The 14820-nt window shown below is 42.6% G+C and overlaps 1 protein-coding gene across 1 annotated transcript in view; it reads right to left on the bottom strand.

The window, feature by feature from the left end:
- LOC137273376 (dopamine beta-hydroxylase-like) overlaps positions 1 to 14060 on the bottom strand; it is a 63409-nt gene extending 49349 nt beyond the window's left edge. The window contains exon 1 of the mRNA XM_067805997.1: positions 13875 to 14060. Within this exon, the coding sequence (XP_067662098.1) occupies positions 13875 to 13882 (8 nt within the window). The 5' untranslated portion in view covers positions 13883 to 14060. The remainder of the gene's footprint in view (positions 1 to 13874) is intronic.
- Between the last annotated feature and the right edge of the window lie 760 nt (positions 14061 to 14820).

Below are 14820 nucleotides of genomic sequence, written 5' to 3'. Positions count from 1 at the left end.
AAACGTACAGCGTAGGCTAAACAAATCGCTCTATTTCCACGGGAAGGAGAGTAGTCTACGTTTACGACACAATCATGTATTCAGGTATTCCGAGTACCCATCACTCCAAATATACCATTAAAAAGTAGGGAATTTTGCAAGCATAAGCCAATGCATATGAGAAAAAGTAATATATATACACACACACACACAGATGAAACAGTTTCAAAGGAATTACCAAACTTTCCCGTAATTTTTCTTCAACATGTTTCTTCCTTGCCTTTCATCAATTGCATTTTATCAGTCTTGTAAATCCAATATCCCCTACTTTTTATTGTATCGAATAGTATCATTCAGATCAACTCTGCAAATACAAACAGGACAGCGTCCTGGAATGCCACCTTGAGTGATATCCCAAAGTTTATTAACCATAACAGGTCTTCAATAAGGTAAGCAGCACACACATTTGCTTTGTAATAGTCACGTTTGATCTAACGCAAAAGCTGCGGCTTAAACGTCCTGTGTGCGTGATAAGGTCTCATGTGATTATTTCACGTGAGCTCCAAGGTCAAGGGTTGATGGTGGAAGGTCAAGCGTGTGCTGAAATCAATGTGCAGAAGTGACTCAATTACCGATCATATAGCCATGTGTATAACGTAGAATATGTGATGAGGAATGTGGACGAGACGTCCTTGATATGTGGAGCTCGTTTCTGAAATGTGAGGATACTAAGCCACTTTCCGTGTAATACAATTCATATTAAATGAGTTAATGATCAAAATGATACTAAATCTTTCATGAGTTCAGTAAACAATGGCATTTTACCATAGGAGGATCCATGTGGACCCTTCTGTTTACTAAATGACAATTGAAAACGGGTGAAAAAAGACGTGTGCAGTCCCTCTGTGACAAGAGTGAGCATCTGCCCACACCACACCCCTTCTCGAAAAGCTGTATCCTGCTCTGTTCATGGAACGAGTTCAGTTTCTGTTTATTGCTCTCCAACATAAATTGATAGAACCTGTCTACAGTTTAATGCCTCCGCGACCTTCTGCCGGTCAAGCAAGGTCTAATACAATTGTGATAGAGATATTGTGACGTCATAACTGTAAAAGATTTTGACGTTATATGTCTGGCGCTATTACACATGTATGATATTGTCGTAAAATATTATACGGCAGTATATTCCACGGGCGAGTAATACAAGCTATACTCCCACTTAAACAAATGTAATGTCGGATCTCAAATCCCAGTGCGGATGAGGACAGATGGCGTTGCTCTGGAGGAGTGAGAGAGATGAGGTGAGTTTTACGCCGCACTCAGCAACATTCCGGCGGCGGTCTGTAAATAATCAAGTCTGGACCAACGATCAACAGCATGCTCATCGATCTACGCCACTGGGATTCCATGACACGTGTCCACCACTGCCTAACCTCCCGATCCCTTTAGTCGCCTTTCACGACACGCACTGGTTACTATAGATCAATTTTAATACGGATCTTCACGGGTGTTGCTGTGGAGAACGTAGGCATCTATGACTGGTGACGCTGGGCGTTTACCTTGCCCCGCTGTATAATGGTCACCTGTGTATTTTTGTATGAAGATAAACGTTTCATTCTTTCAGCGAATGCCAACCAGACAACCAGAAAGAGCAGACAAACACACAAGTTAATGGCCTATACATGTGCGTTGTATATAGATGTTGTAAATAACGCATTACGTTTCCTAGAAAAAATGTATGAACTCTGGAATATGTAAACACACCCATATTATCTTTAGGCGCAGCTGTGCAAGGCATAAATATCATCTTCATACCCATTACGGGTCCTCAGTACGACCAATTGCATGTACCACGGGTTCACCTGCATTTGGGTCTAGGTATCCATTGTTTTGCGTATGGTTACATGCTTCAGGGTTCGTGGTGAATGGCGATGTTCATGACAGATGTGTAACATGATCAATGGTCACTGTTTTTCTTCAGATGACACGGGTAACACAGAGTTATGTCTCATTTGAAAAAACAATGTCCTGGACATCGGAGAGATGACAATATGATTCTGTATAGACATCTAGTGTTTCTATGTTCCTTTCTAGACATATATTGTTTCTGATGTGTTACTTAGTCTCCCAGACTAATGTCTTGGAGAAGCAAGCCATAACATTCCTTTCAAGACATACAATTTCTTGACAGACAATAAATGTCAGGGCATTGTTAATTATTGGTTCAGAAAGAACGGACACCTGTTTACAATAGCCATTACGGCTCTAAACTCAAATGAATGGAATGGTACGATAGGACTTGAAGAGAGCTGTGAACTACCTGGTCAACGAGTTACTACCCCAGTACGCTCGGCACAAGGGTTTTAGTTTGTTTTTCGCATCACTAACCAACATTCCAGAAACCATATGTTACATGATACATTTAACTGAATACTTAATTGGACTGCTATATTATATTTCAGATTTAGCGACCGAGTCTTTCTGTTTGGTTCATCACTGCAAGGCTCTAAATCCAGTTTCCTATCATCTATTATGTAGAGTGAATGAGTTTAGTTTTAAGCCGATTTCAGAATTATTCCAGCTATATGGCGGCAGTCTGTAAACAGTGATCAAAAGCATGAGCATCGGACTGCTCATTTGGGAACCGATGACATGTGTCAGCCAATTCAGCGAGTTTGACCACCCGATGGGCTCTTACAAGCATAGTCGCCTGAGTTGCTGCAGACCTATTCTACCCCGGTTCTTCACGGGTCTATCTATTTCAGAACTATGTGGCCGTTCCCAATTGTGAACTTTATAAACTTCTTGGAGGTCATTACCAAGAGAGCATGGCGACAGTCTACACAACTCTCAAACGGCATTCCCCGTTCCCGTGCTCTGTGTAACAATGTGTCCCGACAGCAAGATTCCAACAGAAGTCGGACGCTAAATTATTTATACGTGATGATGTTCTTGGGGAGCGTTAATGTACCGGTCGTGTACTAATGTAGCTTAATAACAACCTGTAAGATAAATATATGCCCCAACAAAATACCCAGGGCCAGACTGTGAGGGTAATTCTTGACCGGTGGTCGACTCTTAACGCCTTTGAAGACACTAACTTTTATCATCTGAGCACGCGTTATCACGTAAACACACACCTCCCGCTATCACTATCCACTGGAAACAACAAGGGAGTTCATGGGTCAGGTGCACACAAGGGAAATGACCAGTTGCAACAGAAAGGTCACCCAGAAAGTTTCAGGCTGGGTTAAATACAAAACTACGAAAGAGCACAAGAGTCGAGTGAGTGAATGAGTCTGTTTTGTTTGACGCTGCTTATAGCAATATTTCAGTAACATGTTAGCAGTAGACACTAGAAATAGGCTTCACACATCGTACCCATCGAATCGAACCCGGTTCTCCTGAGCGAACGCTTTGACCATTACACTACCCCACTGCCCTTCAAGAATTGTGAATAAATATTATTTCACAAAATGGTATCTTAGGATTTAACGTTACGTCAATTTCGTTTCACCAAACATAGAGGGTTAATGGGAGACTCAATGGGAATTGGACCAGCCTTTGAATTTAAAAGATTGACAAATACGTAAAATACATCTGCGAATGAATAATTGTATGACGAAATACGTAACCATGGTAACTGGGGTAGCGCACAATATATCAAAAACGGTACTACTAGTAACCAGTTATCCAGTTTACATCCCCTCACTGATCCAGTCTGGACCGACGCCTTCCAAAAAGGGCCACTAAGGCTCTAACCTGGCCCAATACTTTAAGATGCTGATGTTTATTGATGTGCTAAGATCACTGCGCAAGACAAGTCCCCATATAACAAATGATTACACAGTATCATATGTGTTCAAGTGTAACTGGGTATCAGTTCAAAGTTCTGCTTAACAACAGAAGCGTGCTGATAAGGAATTGCCAAACATTGTAAATTGTCCCTGATTTCGCCACCCTCTGTTTCACCTGTTAACAACGACTATTGGTCGGATATCACTCTTCCCCTACAATCACTCCCACTCCTACTCTGTGCGGGGGATTGGGTGGGGTTGTTGCAACAGGTGTAGCCTGATATGGCTGAAATAATTCTAGAAGCACCCTTAAACTCACTCACACACTCAGGCTGTGGCGGGTCTCAGCAATCAAGTATTGTCATCAGTCAGTCTCACAGAGAAATAACGTTTGGGATACATCAACATTAGCACATTGAAGCTGGGCTGGGGTTATAGATTATGTTTCCTTCATTCTGTGTTAGTATAGAATGTTATACCTTAGGGCCACGACCTTGCTGTTATTCCCAGTATTAGGTATCACGAATGGGAGTGAGGGTTTCTGGAAGGGGAGAGCGTTTAAGCATGGGGGGCGGGCTCATAATGGCTTCTCCTGCTGGAATCACTGACAGAGGATTGGCGTGTTAAATTGACCGTCCATCTCGAGACAGGTGAGACAAGAAGTGAGTAAACCGAACATGCCGTAAAGAAAAACCGACATGTCGAAAGGAGATAAATCCAGGATGACTGGTATGTGGAAGTAAATCACAGCACGATGTTCACGATGGTGATCGTAACAGGATTTCTGGCAAATTCATGGACCACCAACCTACCAAACCCGTGCATGTGTCGGGGCACATGTATATCTACTGAGTCGTCACAACATTATAGTTGTTCGTCTTGTTCTAAATGTATACAGTAGATTAGATTAGGTGAGCTGATGGCATTACCGGCAAATGTTAATGCCTATATCCAATAATGGACAACCGCGTGGCACGTTCAACTCGCCCACAGAATAATGGGCAGCTGTGCTCATCAATCACGAATGCCTGACAGAAGGCAGGAGGACTAAGGATAAAAAGCAACGACAAATTATAGAATCTGATTAAAGTGGTGTTGTAGTTACAAAAAAAAGTATTACTTTATCTACGTATGACTTGCCATATCATTGATCAGATAACCTCATTGGCTGGTCTTCCTTAGCCAATATTTGACAATACCGCCCGTCTATCAAACGACATATTGACACGCAGAGGTCCCAATCCATCGTTTTAATATCGATTTAAGAACCTCGGCCTCAAGCGACACTTCATGTTCTTTAATATTCCTCAGCATGAATTTGCATCAGCATCAGCAGCAGCACCTCAACGTATCACCCCAAAAGCAACATGTCTCAAGATGGGGCGAACCCTGCACAACGTAAACACAAGTCCGCTGTACAGCATGCGCTGTGTATATTGATACCCTTGAAACGTATCTGTGTACAATGAAACGCAGAAAAACCCTCTACATTCTTCTACAAATTGTAATTCGAAGAAAACAAGGCCAACATCACGACAATGATTAAGGAGGTAATGCTATAGAATATGAAACTAGCACCTGCAGGATTCCACATTCCTCTGGCGCAGCAAATCAAACAACAATGTATTTATGTGAATATGGTTGAAATTAGCAAAATGAAATGTGCCAAAATACGTTCAACACAGAACCATTCTGCTCCACAGTCAACAACTTCAAGTAATGAACACGCCCTTGAAATATAAAAAAAAACATATTCACTTTTTGGCGGGTAAAGGTTGAGGAATAGGCTGTTCACTGTGACCAGGTTTCTCTTTAATTAGCGGGACTGACATATTTGGTAAATCAATAGAATGTCTGCCTTGTCTTCTCCCTTTTAAGTGTAGGTTGCGGTCACGTGCTCGCGTTATCAGTGCGAGGCACAATAATAAAATCAAACAGTAGCGTTTCTGTGTAATTATAGATGCAGCTTGTGCAATACGGGGGCTCACTGGTATAGACACCAAACTTAATAGTCAGTCTAAGTATCTGAACCGCATTATTCTAGCTCCTGGCAGCTTTTTCCGTGATACTAATGTCCTTTATAAAGCAAGTCTAGATTTCCTCCGAATCCCATCTCACAGTGACTCCTTTTCAGTTTAAATAAAACTATCTGTTTTTGTAATAATTATCTATTTTCAGAGACTAAGTGTTACACTACAGTTTGACATATGTAGATGTACTGGGCCCCATTCCACAAAGCCATCGATGTGCTATAACAGTCGTAAGTCTACGTTAAAGTATGGTACTTACCACCGTCGTTGAGCTACGACTGTCGTATGTCTGTGTTAAAAGGTATGGGAGTTACGATCACATTAGCGTACATTTGTGTTGAAGTATGGGTGTTATGATCATCTTAGCACTATGTCTGTCGTAAGTCTGTGTTAAAGTATGGGTGTTACGGTCACCTTAGCACTACCTCTGTCGTAAGTCTGTGTTAAAGTATGGGTGTTACGATCACCTTGCCTCTACGATCGCTTTGTGGAAAGGGGCCCTGATGACGGTTTGTCTTCAATATACTTGGGTAATAGAGTTAGGTCATAGCTCTCACTTTGTGCTTACCTTCTGTTGGGACTAAATTCCAACTTTCAGATCCACTTCATATGGATGGGTTGACAGCACCCATCGTTCTTCTGGATATTCCACTCATACACAATGTTCAGTCAGCCAGTCCTTATTTTAGGCTGGGAAATAACAAGTGCCCTCATTTACCGTCTTTTGTTGTGTCGGGTTGAAACACCGAACAGACGTGATACAGACACTCTGCTAACCAGACCACGGCAGAGGAGTTTTAGAGTTGAATGAATGAATATGGTTTCACGCCGCTTTTAGTAATATGGACACAGAAATGAGATCCATACATTGTATTCGTGAGGAATCGACCCCTGGTTTTCAGTATGATGAGACAACACTGTAAACATTATACTACCTTACCACCCCATATGAGTTTCAGAAAGTAATTATACCATTTTCATCCGAGAGTCTTTCGAAATCGCAGCAAAAGAACTAATTTGAGTGCACGTAAATTTACGAGTGTTCTGTGGATAGTTAACTTATACTTGTTCACAACCTGTTCCATCCAAGAGTCTCCACTGGGCTTGAAAGTGTGGAGTAAAATAGAGGTGAGATTTTAGCTTGAGAAATCACAGTCGCTGTGGCGTTCTACAGTAGCCATGTGACAGCGGTGTGCGCGTGGGATAGCATTACGCCAGCTGTGCGTACATGGGTTAAACATACACAAAGTGTTGTTTTAGTGCGTTACGTTCTCATGCTCCAACACCTAGCTGTAACCTCGGTGTCGTTGCCATCCCAGGAATGCCAACTTTCCCAACACCGCGTCTAGCCCTTGTGAGACACCTGTAACCATCGCGGGGCCCTGTCGTCTTCACAAACCAGTGTGGAAGTGAAACATTCAAACCCTTCTTTCATCGAGGAACGATGAATCGGGATTGTTTAACCATCTTTTTTCGAAGTCTTTCACAGAAAAGGCCCACGTTAATCACATTTCCAAATAACGCGCATGATAGGCAGTGGCGCGGTTTTTTTGTACTTGCCTTTTGGTAAGAGAGCAACACGGGACTGCATAGAGCGGTTTACTTATTTACATAACTGAACATTTTTTTTCAAGGACTTATGCACCGGGAGTCGGACGCCAACTCACCTTTGCCAAGAAATAGAAGTAGCGCATCACAGTTACTGTCAAGTCATTTCAGAACATGTGCTAGGGTTTGAAATTTGTTTGTGGGCCTCGTGAGCACCCGCCTGTTTTTATAGGACACTACATACATACAGACGCCGCCCCTGGAAGCTCATCCTTTATCGTGTAATTCCATGATTAAATTTACCTGGAACTACTCCAACATGTGTTCGACCACTGACAGATACACCTCGCTACCCTTTAACGGGGACCAAGTTGGCACTGGCTGAGAGAATTCGCTTTGCGCTGAGATACTTTTATTGCACCTAAATCAAGCTAGTCTGTAACTGAACTCATCCTCAAAAAGGTTAAGCGAAGTTCAGCACGACGCAACGAATACGAACGTTTCTATCAAGATAGAGAGACATTTTTATTAATGGGTCGCGAAAAATCCACGGTTTATTCCATGGCAGGAAACGTCACTTTAGCCGATACGTGTCTCTCTTCGACGGTCCAATGGCAAGGTACTTCCTTCATAACCGCTGCATGTCCATCTTTCGTGATTCCAGGTCTCAAAATTCTTCCGCGGTAATCTTGCGTCACCGTTGTTTCTATTCCATGACAGAGTACCGTTCAATTGGAGGCCATTCTTGTCTTCCGTTCATAACTTTGGGGCAGAGGACTTCTCTGGTTGCCGATACTTTTCCAGTCTAACCACATGCCGATGCTTGTGATTACGGGGTGCCATTGTACAACGCGATCTCACTGCAGAAACTTACGGCTGGTTTAGCACTACGTTGTTAGGTACAATGGGACCCAGCTCAGAAGGCTTCTCAAATAGGTGATAGGCATAGTGAGTGAGTTTAGTTTTACGCCGCACTCAGCAATATTCCAGCGATACCACTGCGGTCTGTAAATAATCGAGTCTGGACCAGACAATCCAGTGACCAACAACATGAGCACCGATCTGCGCAACTGGGAACCGATGGCATGTGTAAACCAAGTCAGCGAGTCTGACCACCCGATTCCGTTGCTCTTCTCTTACGTCAAGCATAGTCGCCATTTACGGCAAGCATGGGTTGATGAAGGTCTATTCTACCACTTCCAGGATCGCTATAGGCATAGACTTACGGCACTTTTTGCACTAAGGATGTTTTGTACAATGACACCTAGGTGGGAGGGTTTGTCCAGAAGCCGATGCTTGATGCCTTTGATTCGCCGTACGTGTGTCTCCTTGATCTGTAGGGAAACGCCCCCTCATACTTATTTAGGGCAGGAGACACCGAAATGAGCTTCACACATTACGGTCATTTGAGAACTGAACCAGAGTCTTTGAGGTGACGAGTGGGCGCATTAACCACAAACACTCCTTGTTCAAAAGATGGATCGGATGCAAAACTGGAAAATGTCGTACAGTAACGTAAAATAACATTTACTCATCCGTTGGCACGTGTTTATTAGAAGATGAAACTGACGAACATATCATGTAAACGCTACTGGTTGGTTTACGCTTTTGCAGTGCATATATGCTGATAACACCATACACTCAGCATGGCTCTGTCAAATCTACACACATTTCCATCGAAGCTAACCTCTGTCATCCAGTGTATCAATCTAAACAGGAGCCCTAGGACATCGTATAGCAGGGATAGGCAAATCTCCATGTAAGTGAGACAGATAATTAGAATGAATGACATGCCAGGATACAAATCTTCCTGCCATGGCGAGCCATCGAGAGATTTGAGGATAGTTTACTGTTATTGTACGTGCTTTCTGTGATGAGTTACTGGCCTCAGCGGCTAGTCAACAGGTGATCAACAGTTTTAATATCTGTGGTGGTTCCACAATTCAGCGAGATTAATAAAGTGACTGAAAAACGTGATAAGAATCAATCATCCATGAGATATCGCGAGACTTGCGGTGATGTTTCACGTGTTCTCTCGCCACATCCTTGTGAAGCAAGGGCAAACACGTACAAACTCGTGCTCTTTCAATTTCAGTTATCAAAAAGTTCATATTTGACGTTCAACTTCACGATAGAAAGCTATTTGTGTACTTTCCCCTGCTATCAACTGGTTCATATCTGACTTAACTTTCACGATATGAGCTATGTGTGTATATTCGACGAGTTATCAAGTTATTCCTACTTTACAACGCTATAATATAAGATCAGTAGTCTTCTTAACAGGCTTCATTGCAGTCCTTAATAACGGCAATGCCCAGAAGATAAACGCGACGATAAGCACGTCAACATCGACGTTTTCTGACGTCCTTGACGCGGTTTCGCTTTCAGCGAACACCCGGTAACATTGCTATTTGCAAATGATACATAAACACATAATTATGACAGTCGGAATTGTATTTCTTAAGATCATGGGTAAGTACGGTTTTACTTTTTAATTTAAGCTAAATTCCAGCAATACCACGGACAAAACATGCCATACTAGCGCAGAAAGAAGGAAACAATCTATGTCTCCAGCCCAGCTTCAGTGTGCAAATCTTGGTGTATTCCAAACGTTATTTTTCTGTCAGATTGACTGATGACAATATATGTTCGCTGAAACCCACCATAGTGGTATTGAGTGAAGGCGTTTTACGCCGCTTTTAGCAGCATTCCAGCACTATCAACACGAGTGACACCAGAAATGGCATTCCCACATTGTACCCATGTAGCGGAATAGAACCCAGGTCTCCTTTGTGACGTGCGAACGCCTTAACCACAAGGTGATCAGATCGTCCCGCTTCTGAGTATGGAAAATAATGATTGTATGAAGCGTTGTGTAAGATACTTGATTACGTTATGTAGAATATTTAGTTCATTAGAGGATATCATCGTTCAGTCAGCGTCTGTTGTTCAACGCCAAACTCAACAGTTTTCCAGCTTGATGAACGCTGTCTGAAAATAATCGACAACACCTTGGTTGACATCATGAGCCTGGATCTATGCAGCTGGAATACGATAGTTGGTTGATGTATCATAACATAACATTTATGAGCAAGTGTGTGAAATAGTCACTGGCTCGCTAGCGCGTGTCTAGTACAAGTTCAGTCGGACCAGTAAAAAATCCACAGGGCCCGAATGGCTGGTAAATTTTCACTTTGTAAATGACTCTCTCCGACTTGTTAACATAAAATACATGCAAGACTGTGGTCTCACAACAATGTTCATTATACCGGCCGTTGATATATGTTGATGCGACCAGTGTGTTTGTGTGTCATGCATATCTGTGTCATGCGCGTTTGTGTGGCATACATATTTGTATGACATATTTGTATTTGTATGTGGTCTCACAACAATGTTCATTATACCAGCCGTTTAATGATGAGACCCATACCCATGCCATGCCGACAATATCTTTTTCTCATCTATTATTGTTATCTTTTAGTCAGTTCCTACATTCAAATTTCAAACTATCGAATTATTTCGTGGGCTAGTAACTTTCCAGGCATAAGTAGCTCGAGTGACTAGCAATTTTTGTAAATTGTTTCGCACACTGGTAAAAACCAAGTAAATAAATTTGACTTCACTACACCTTCTGCTGTTTCTCAATCACAGTTTCAGTCTTAGAGCAATCATAAATCTTCACGAGTACACCCAGGTTTTAAGCTGTGCGACTGGAGATACAAATAACTGATCAAATAGTCATTGCAAACAGAACAGTTTACCTCGAATGTCCATCAATGCTGGACTAAAACCAATGCATCAAAGAAAAGGTTAGGCTCCTCTGTTTAAAGATATTATGAAACATGTAACGAAATATTCGGTTCTTCACAGTAACGATGACTATCGTCGAGCCACATGTGATGGCAAAAAATTCACAATGCAATCATGTTTGTCACTGAATAATCATTGAAATGGTCCAGCGCTTTGAGAGATGGTATTTCCTTTCACCGCCAACCGATCAGCATGCGTTCCGACACGATTATCATATCCCTTGCGAATATAACAAGAGCTGCAGTTTGAACGCTTGAAAAACTTCGCATTCACGTCGACATTTCAATCTTCAGCATTCAATTGTACTCATTTAGAGCCACTTTATCCTCTCGCGGCTTTTACATTTAAAAAATAGTTATCCATTTATCTTGCATAACCTTTAAACATGGTTGACACAAGGACCGTGTTTTTTTCTAAACGCCATGCAAGGAATCAAATTATGAATTCCAAACATGTCCCCACTTGAAAGAGTTTTCTCCTATTCAAGACACTTAGCATTCTCTGAAACCACAAGATAGTGACGGATCAAGCGAGTGAGTTTGGTTTTACGCCGCACTCAGCAATGTTCCAGCTACATGGCGGCGGTCTGTAAATATATCTAGTCTGGACCAGACAATCCAGTGATCAACAACATGAGCATCGATCTGCGCCATTGAGGAACCGATGACAAGTGTCAACCAAGCCAGCGAGTTTGACCACCCGATCCCGTTAGTCGTCTCTTACGACAAGCACAGTCGCCTTTTATTTCAAGCATGGGTTGCTGAAGGCCTATTCTACCCCAGGACCTCACGGGTCCGGAGCAACATATAGATGATTGAATTAATATTTAAGGGGGGATTTTGTTAGTTGTTTCTTAATGCCGAACCAGACAAGATCTCAGCTTTATAATCGAGTCTGAACCTGACAATCAGTGACTGACATCATGAGGAACGATCAGCGATGTAGAGTGAACGAATGAGCGAGTGTAGCTTTACGCCGCACTCAGCAATATTCCAGCTATATGGCGGCGGTCTGTATAACTAATCTATTATGGACCTTGCAAAAACAACAACAGGATCTATCTACGCAATTGGGAATCGATGACATGTGTCAACCAACTCAGCGACCCGTCAGTCATCTCTTACGACAAACATTAGTGAAGATGAATTCTAACGCGGATCTTCACGTGTTCAGCACCACTGGCATGCGGTAACGTGTGAACTAAGTCAGCGAGCCAAACATCCCGTCCCTGCCCTTAAGACAAGCAAGGACTGATAAAGACCTGAACTAACCCGGATATTTCCAGTAAACTGAGGGGGTGGGAGACAACAGACAACACCATTATGAAAAAATGTAATGCACACATTGCTCGGGGAAAGTGTGAAACGGAAACAAATATTCGGCAATGTATGGTTTAATATGGTTATTGGTTGGCGATGTATTTAGCGTGGTGTAACAGTCCTGTTGTTGTTGTTTTTCAGTGACTGAGGGTGGTTTTACGCCGCTTTTAGTAATATTCCAGCAATATCATTGCGGGAGGCACGAGAAAACGGCTTCACACATTGTACCGATCTGGGGAATCGAACCCGGGTGTTCAGCGTTACGAGCGGATGTTTTAACTAATTACGCTACCCCACCGTTATTTGTAGCATGAGGTTTCACACTCTTTGACCCTAACAAATTTTGAGATTATTCTTCATTTATCCGGCAATTTTGTGAATGCGCTTGTCTTAATTCCACTTTGAAAATTGACAGTATTTTATCTTCAGCACTGTAACATCTAACTTTGAGAAGGAAGAATATCACGGCGTGGGAAGGAACAGAGGTTACGAATACAGGGCGTGCCAAAGTGAGGAAATGTAAGATGAAAGAAAATCGTTCTGTGCCGCCTTGTATTGTAGTAATTTAAAGCTGAGATTTCGATGTGGGATGATAGCCGAGTGATACAAATCTAACTCATGATAAATAGCAGTATAGAAAATAAACTATGCACCAACATCCGCATTGAACTGATGTCCCGGAGGACGGTCAATGCGCTGCAATGTCAAGAGATTGAATGCGGTTAAAGGCGACTGTTAGTTATATTCCAGCAATATCACCCATGGGAACATCACAAATGGGCTTCGCATATCGTACGGATATATGGATTCGAACCAGGGTGACGGCCAAACACTTTGACCACAGGCCTACCCCTGTCAAGTCGATAAGGTCGGGCAAGAGATCAGGAGAGGTTAGTACTTTACCCAAATATAACACACACTGTGTTCACCGGTGTGACCAGCTGATGAAGGCGAACGGGGTAATTGAAAAATATCGATCTGTGTTACTATTCCAAGCGAAGATAGAGAGAAGGAGGCGGAAGGGAAGAGTGTGTGCGTATCCTGGTAACGCGTTAAGATCTGTCACCCGCTGTTACGATAGCTGTGACGATAAAATGATTTAAAAAGATCACCACAGAAGCGTCAGGAACCACGGTTGATGAAACAAGAAGTAAGAGATATATGCCGTGAGAGGAGGTTGCAGTGACGGTGATGGTGATGAAAAAACGATGCAAACACTTCCGGACAAAAAGATACAGGCAAGACGCTTCGTGAATCAAATGGTGATAGAAGGCTTTTGCACGTTGTGAGTGAGAGAAGGTGGAGTGTGGATGCAGTGAGTGAGAGAAGATGTAAGTATGTGCTTGGATGGAGCAACTAATATACAACACAGTGAAGCTGTTTCTACCTACCTGCTCATGGTGGTACTGATCGTCTGGTATATCCACACAGATGCGTCTGCCTACACACGCACAGCCCGAGACGATCGTGCTGCACGCACGCTGTAGTAGTCCTTGCACGTGAACTCGTGGAAATGGAGCCTAGCACGAGCGAGGAGCGAGTCGCGTGCAGGAGCGTTGCTGCCGGCAAAAGGCACTGAGAAGGCCCGCTCTGCCGCCGACCACTACATGCAGCTTTCAATCTAGACTGTGAACGGCTCCCACGACCAAGACGATCAATGATGTTACTCCAGCTGCACAGTGATCAAGACGAATGCAGGATTAGGGCAGCAGACAGCCGCTTATGTCAGTCCACAGCAGCTTGACTCATGATCTTGAAGTAGCCATACCTCACACTGGGTTTGCAATTTCAGTTAACAGCGAAAATGTTTCAGAAATTGCGTCAACAACCTATCCTGTATGAAGAATATAAACTAATACATTAGGTAGCCTAAGTTTATGATTATGACAGACAGAAAACCCATTCACCACGAATCGCGGTTGGGTAGCCTTGCAGTTAATGCGTTTGTTCGTCATGCCGAACACCTAAAACCGTATTATACAAGGTTTCTAGAAAATCTTTAGCATCCGTTAATATTTACTGTCAGGTCTTGTAGTTTTAAGAGTAAATATCATACGAAATCAAAATATTTTACTGTTTTCTAACAGGGGTACACATATTTTTAATGAAACTGGTGGAGTGTAAGCCTGAGTACTACTAGTTAGAAATACTGACTCTCAAAGCTTCCAAAACTGATGCTACAAGTCTGGATACAGTTGGCTTCTATAGACAAAAAGATAAGAGAAAATCCTGTATCGATCTGGGTAGCGCAAAGGTCAGAGCGGGAATGCGCAAAATAGCCCGAAACTCATTATGTAATTGCCAGAGTCTGATGCACGTGTAATATGTGTCCTCTGC

The sequence above is a fragment of the Haliotis asinina genome, chromosome 2 (assembly GCF_037392515.1).
Source record: "Haliotis asinina isolate JCU_RB_2024 chromosome 2, JCU_Hal_asi_v2, whole genome shotgun sequence".
Taxonomy (NCBI): domain Eukaryota; kingdom Metazoa; phylum Mollusca; class Gastropoda; order Lepetellida; family Haliotidae; genus Haliotis; species Haliotis asinina.
The sequence above is the reverse complement of the archived record's forward strand: the minus strand, read 5'-3'. Positions and strand labels throughout refer to the sequence as shown.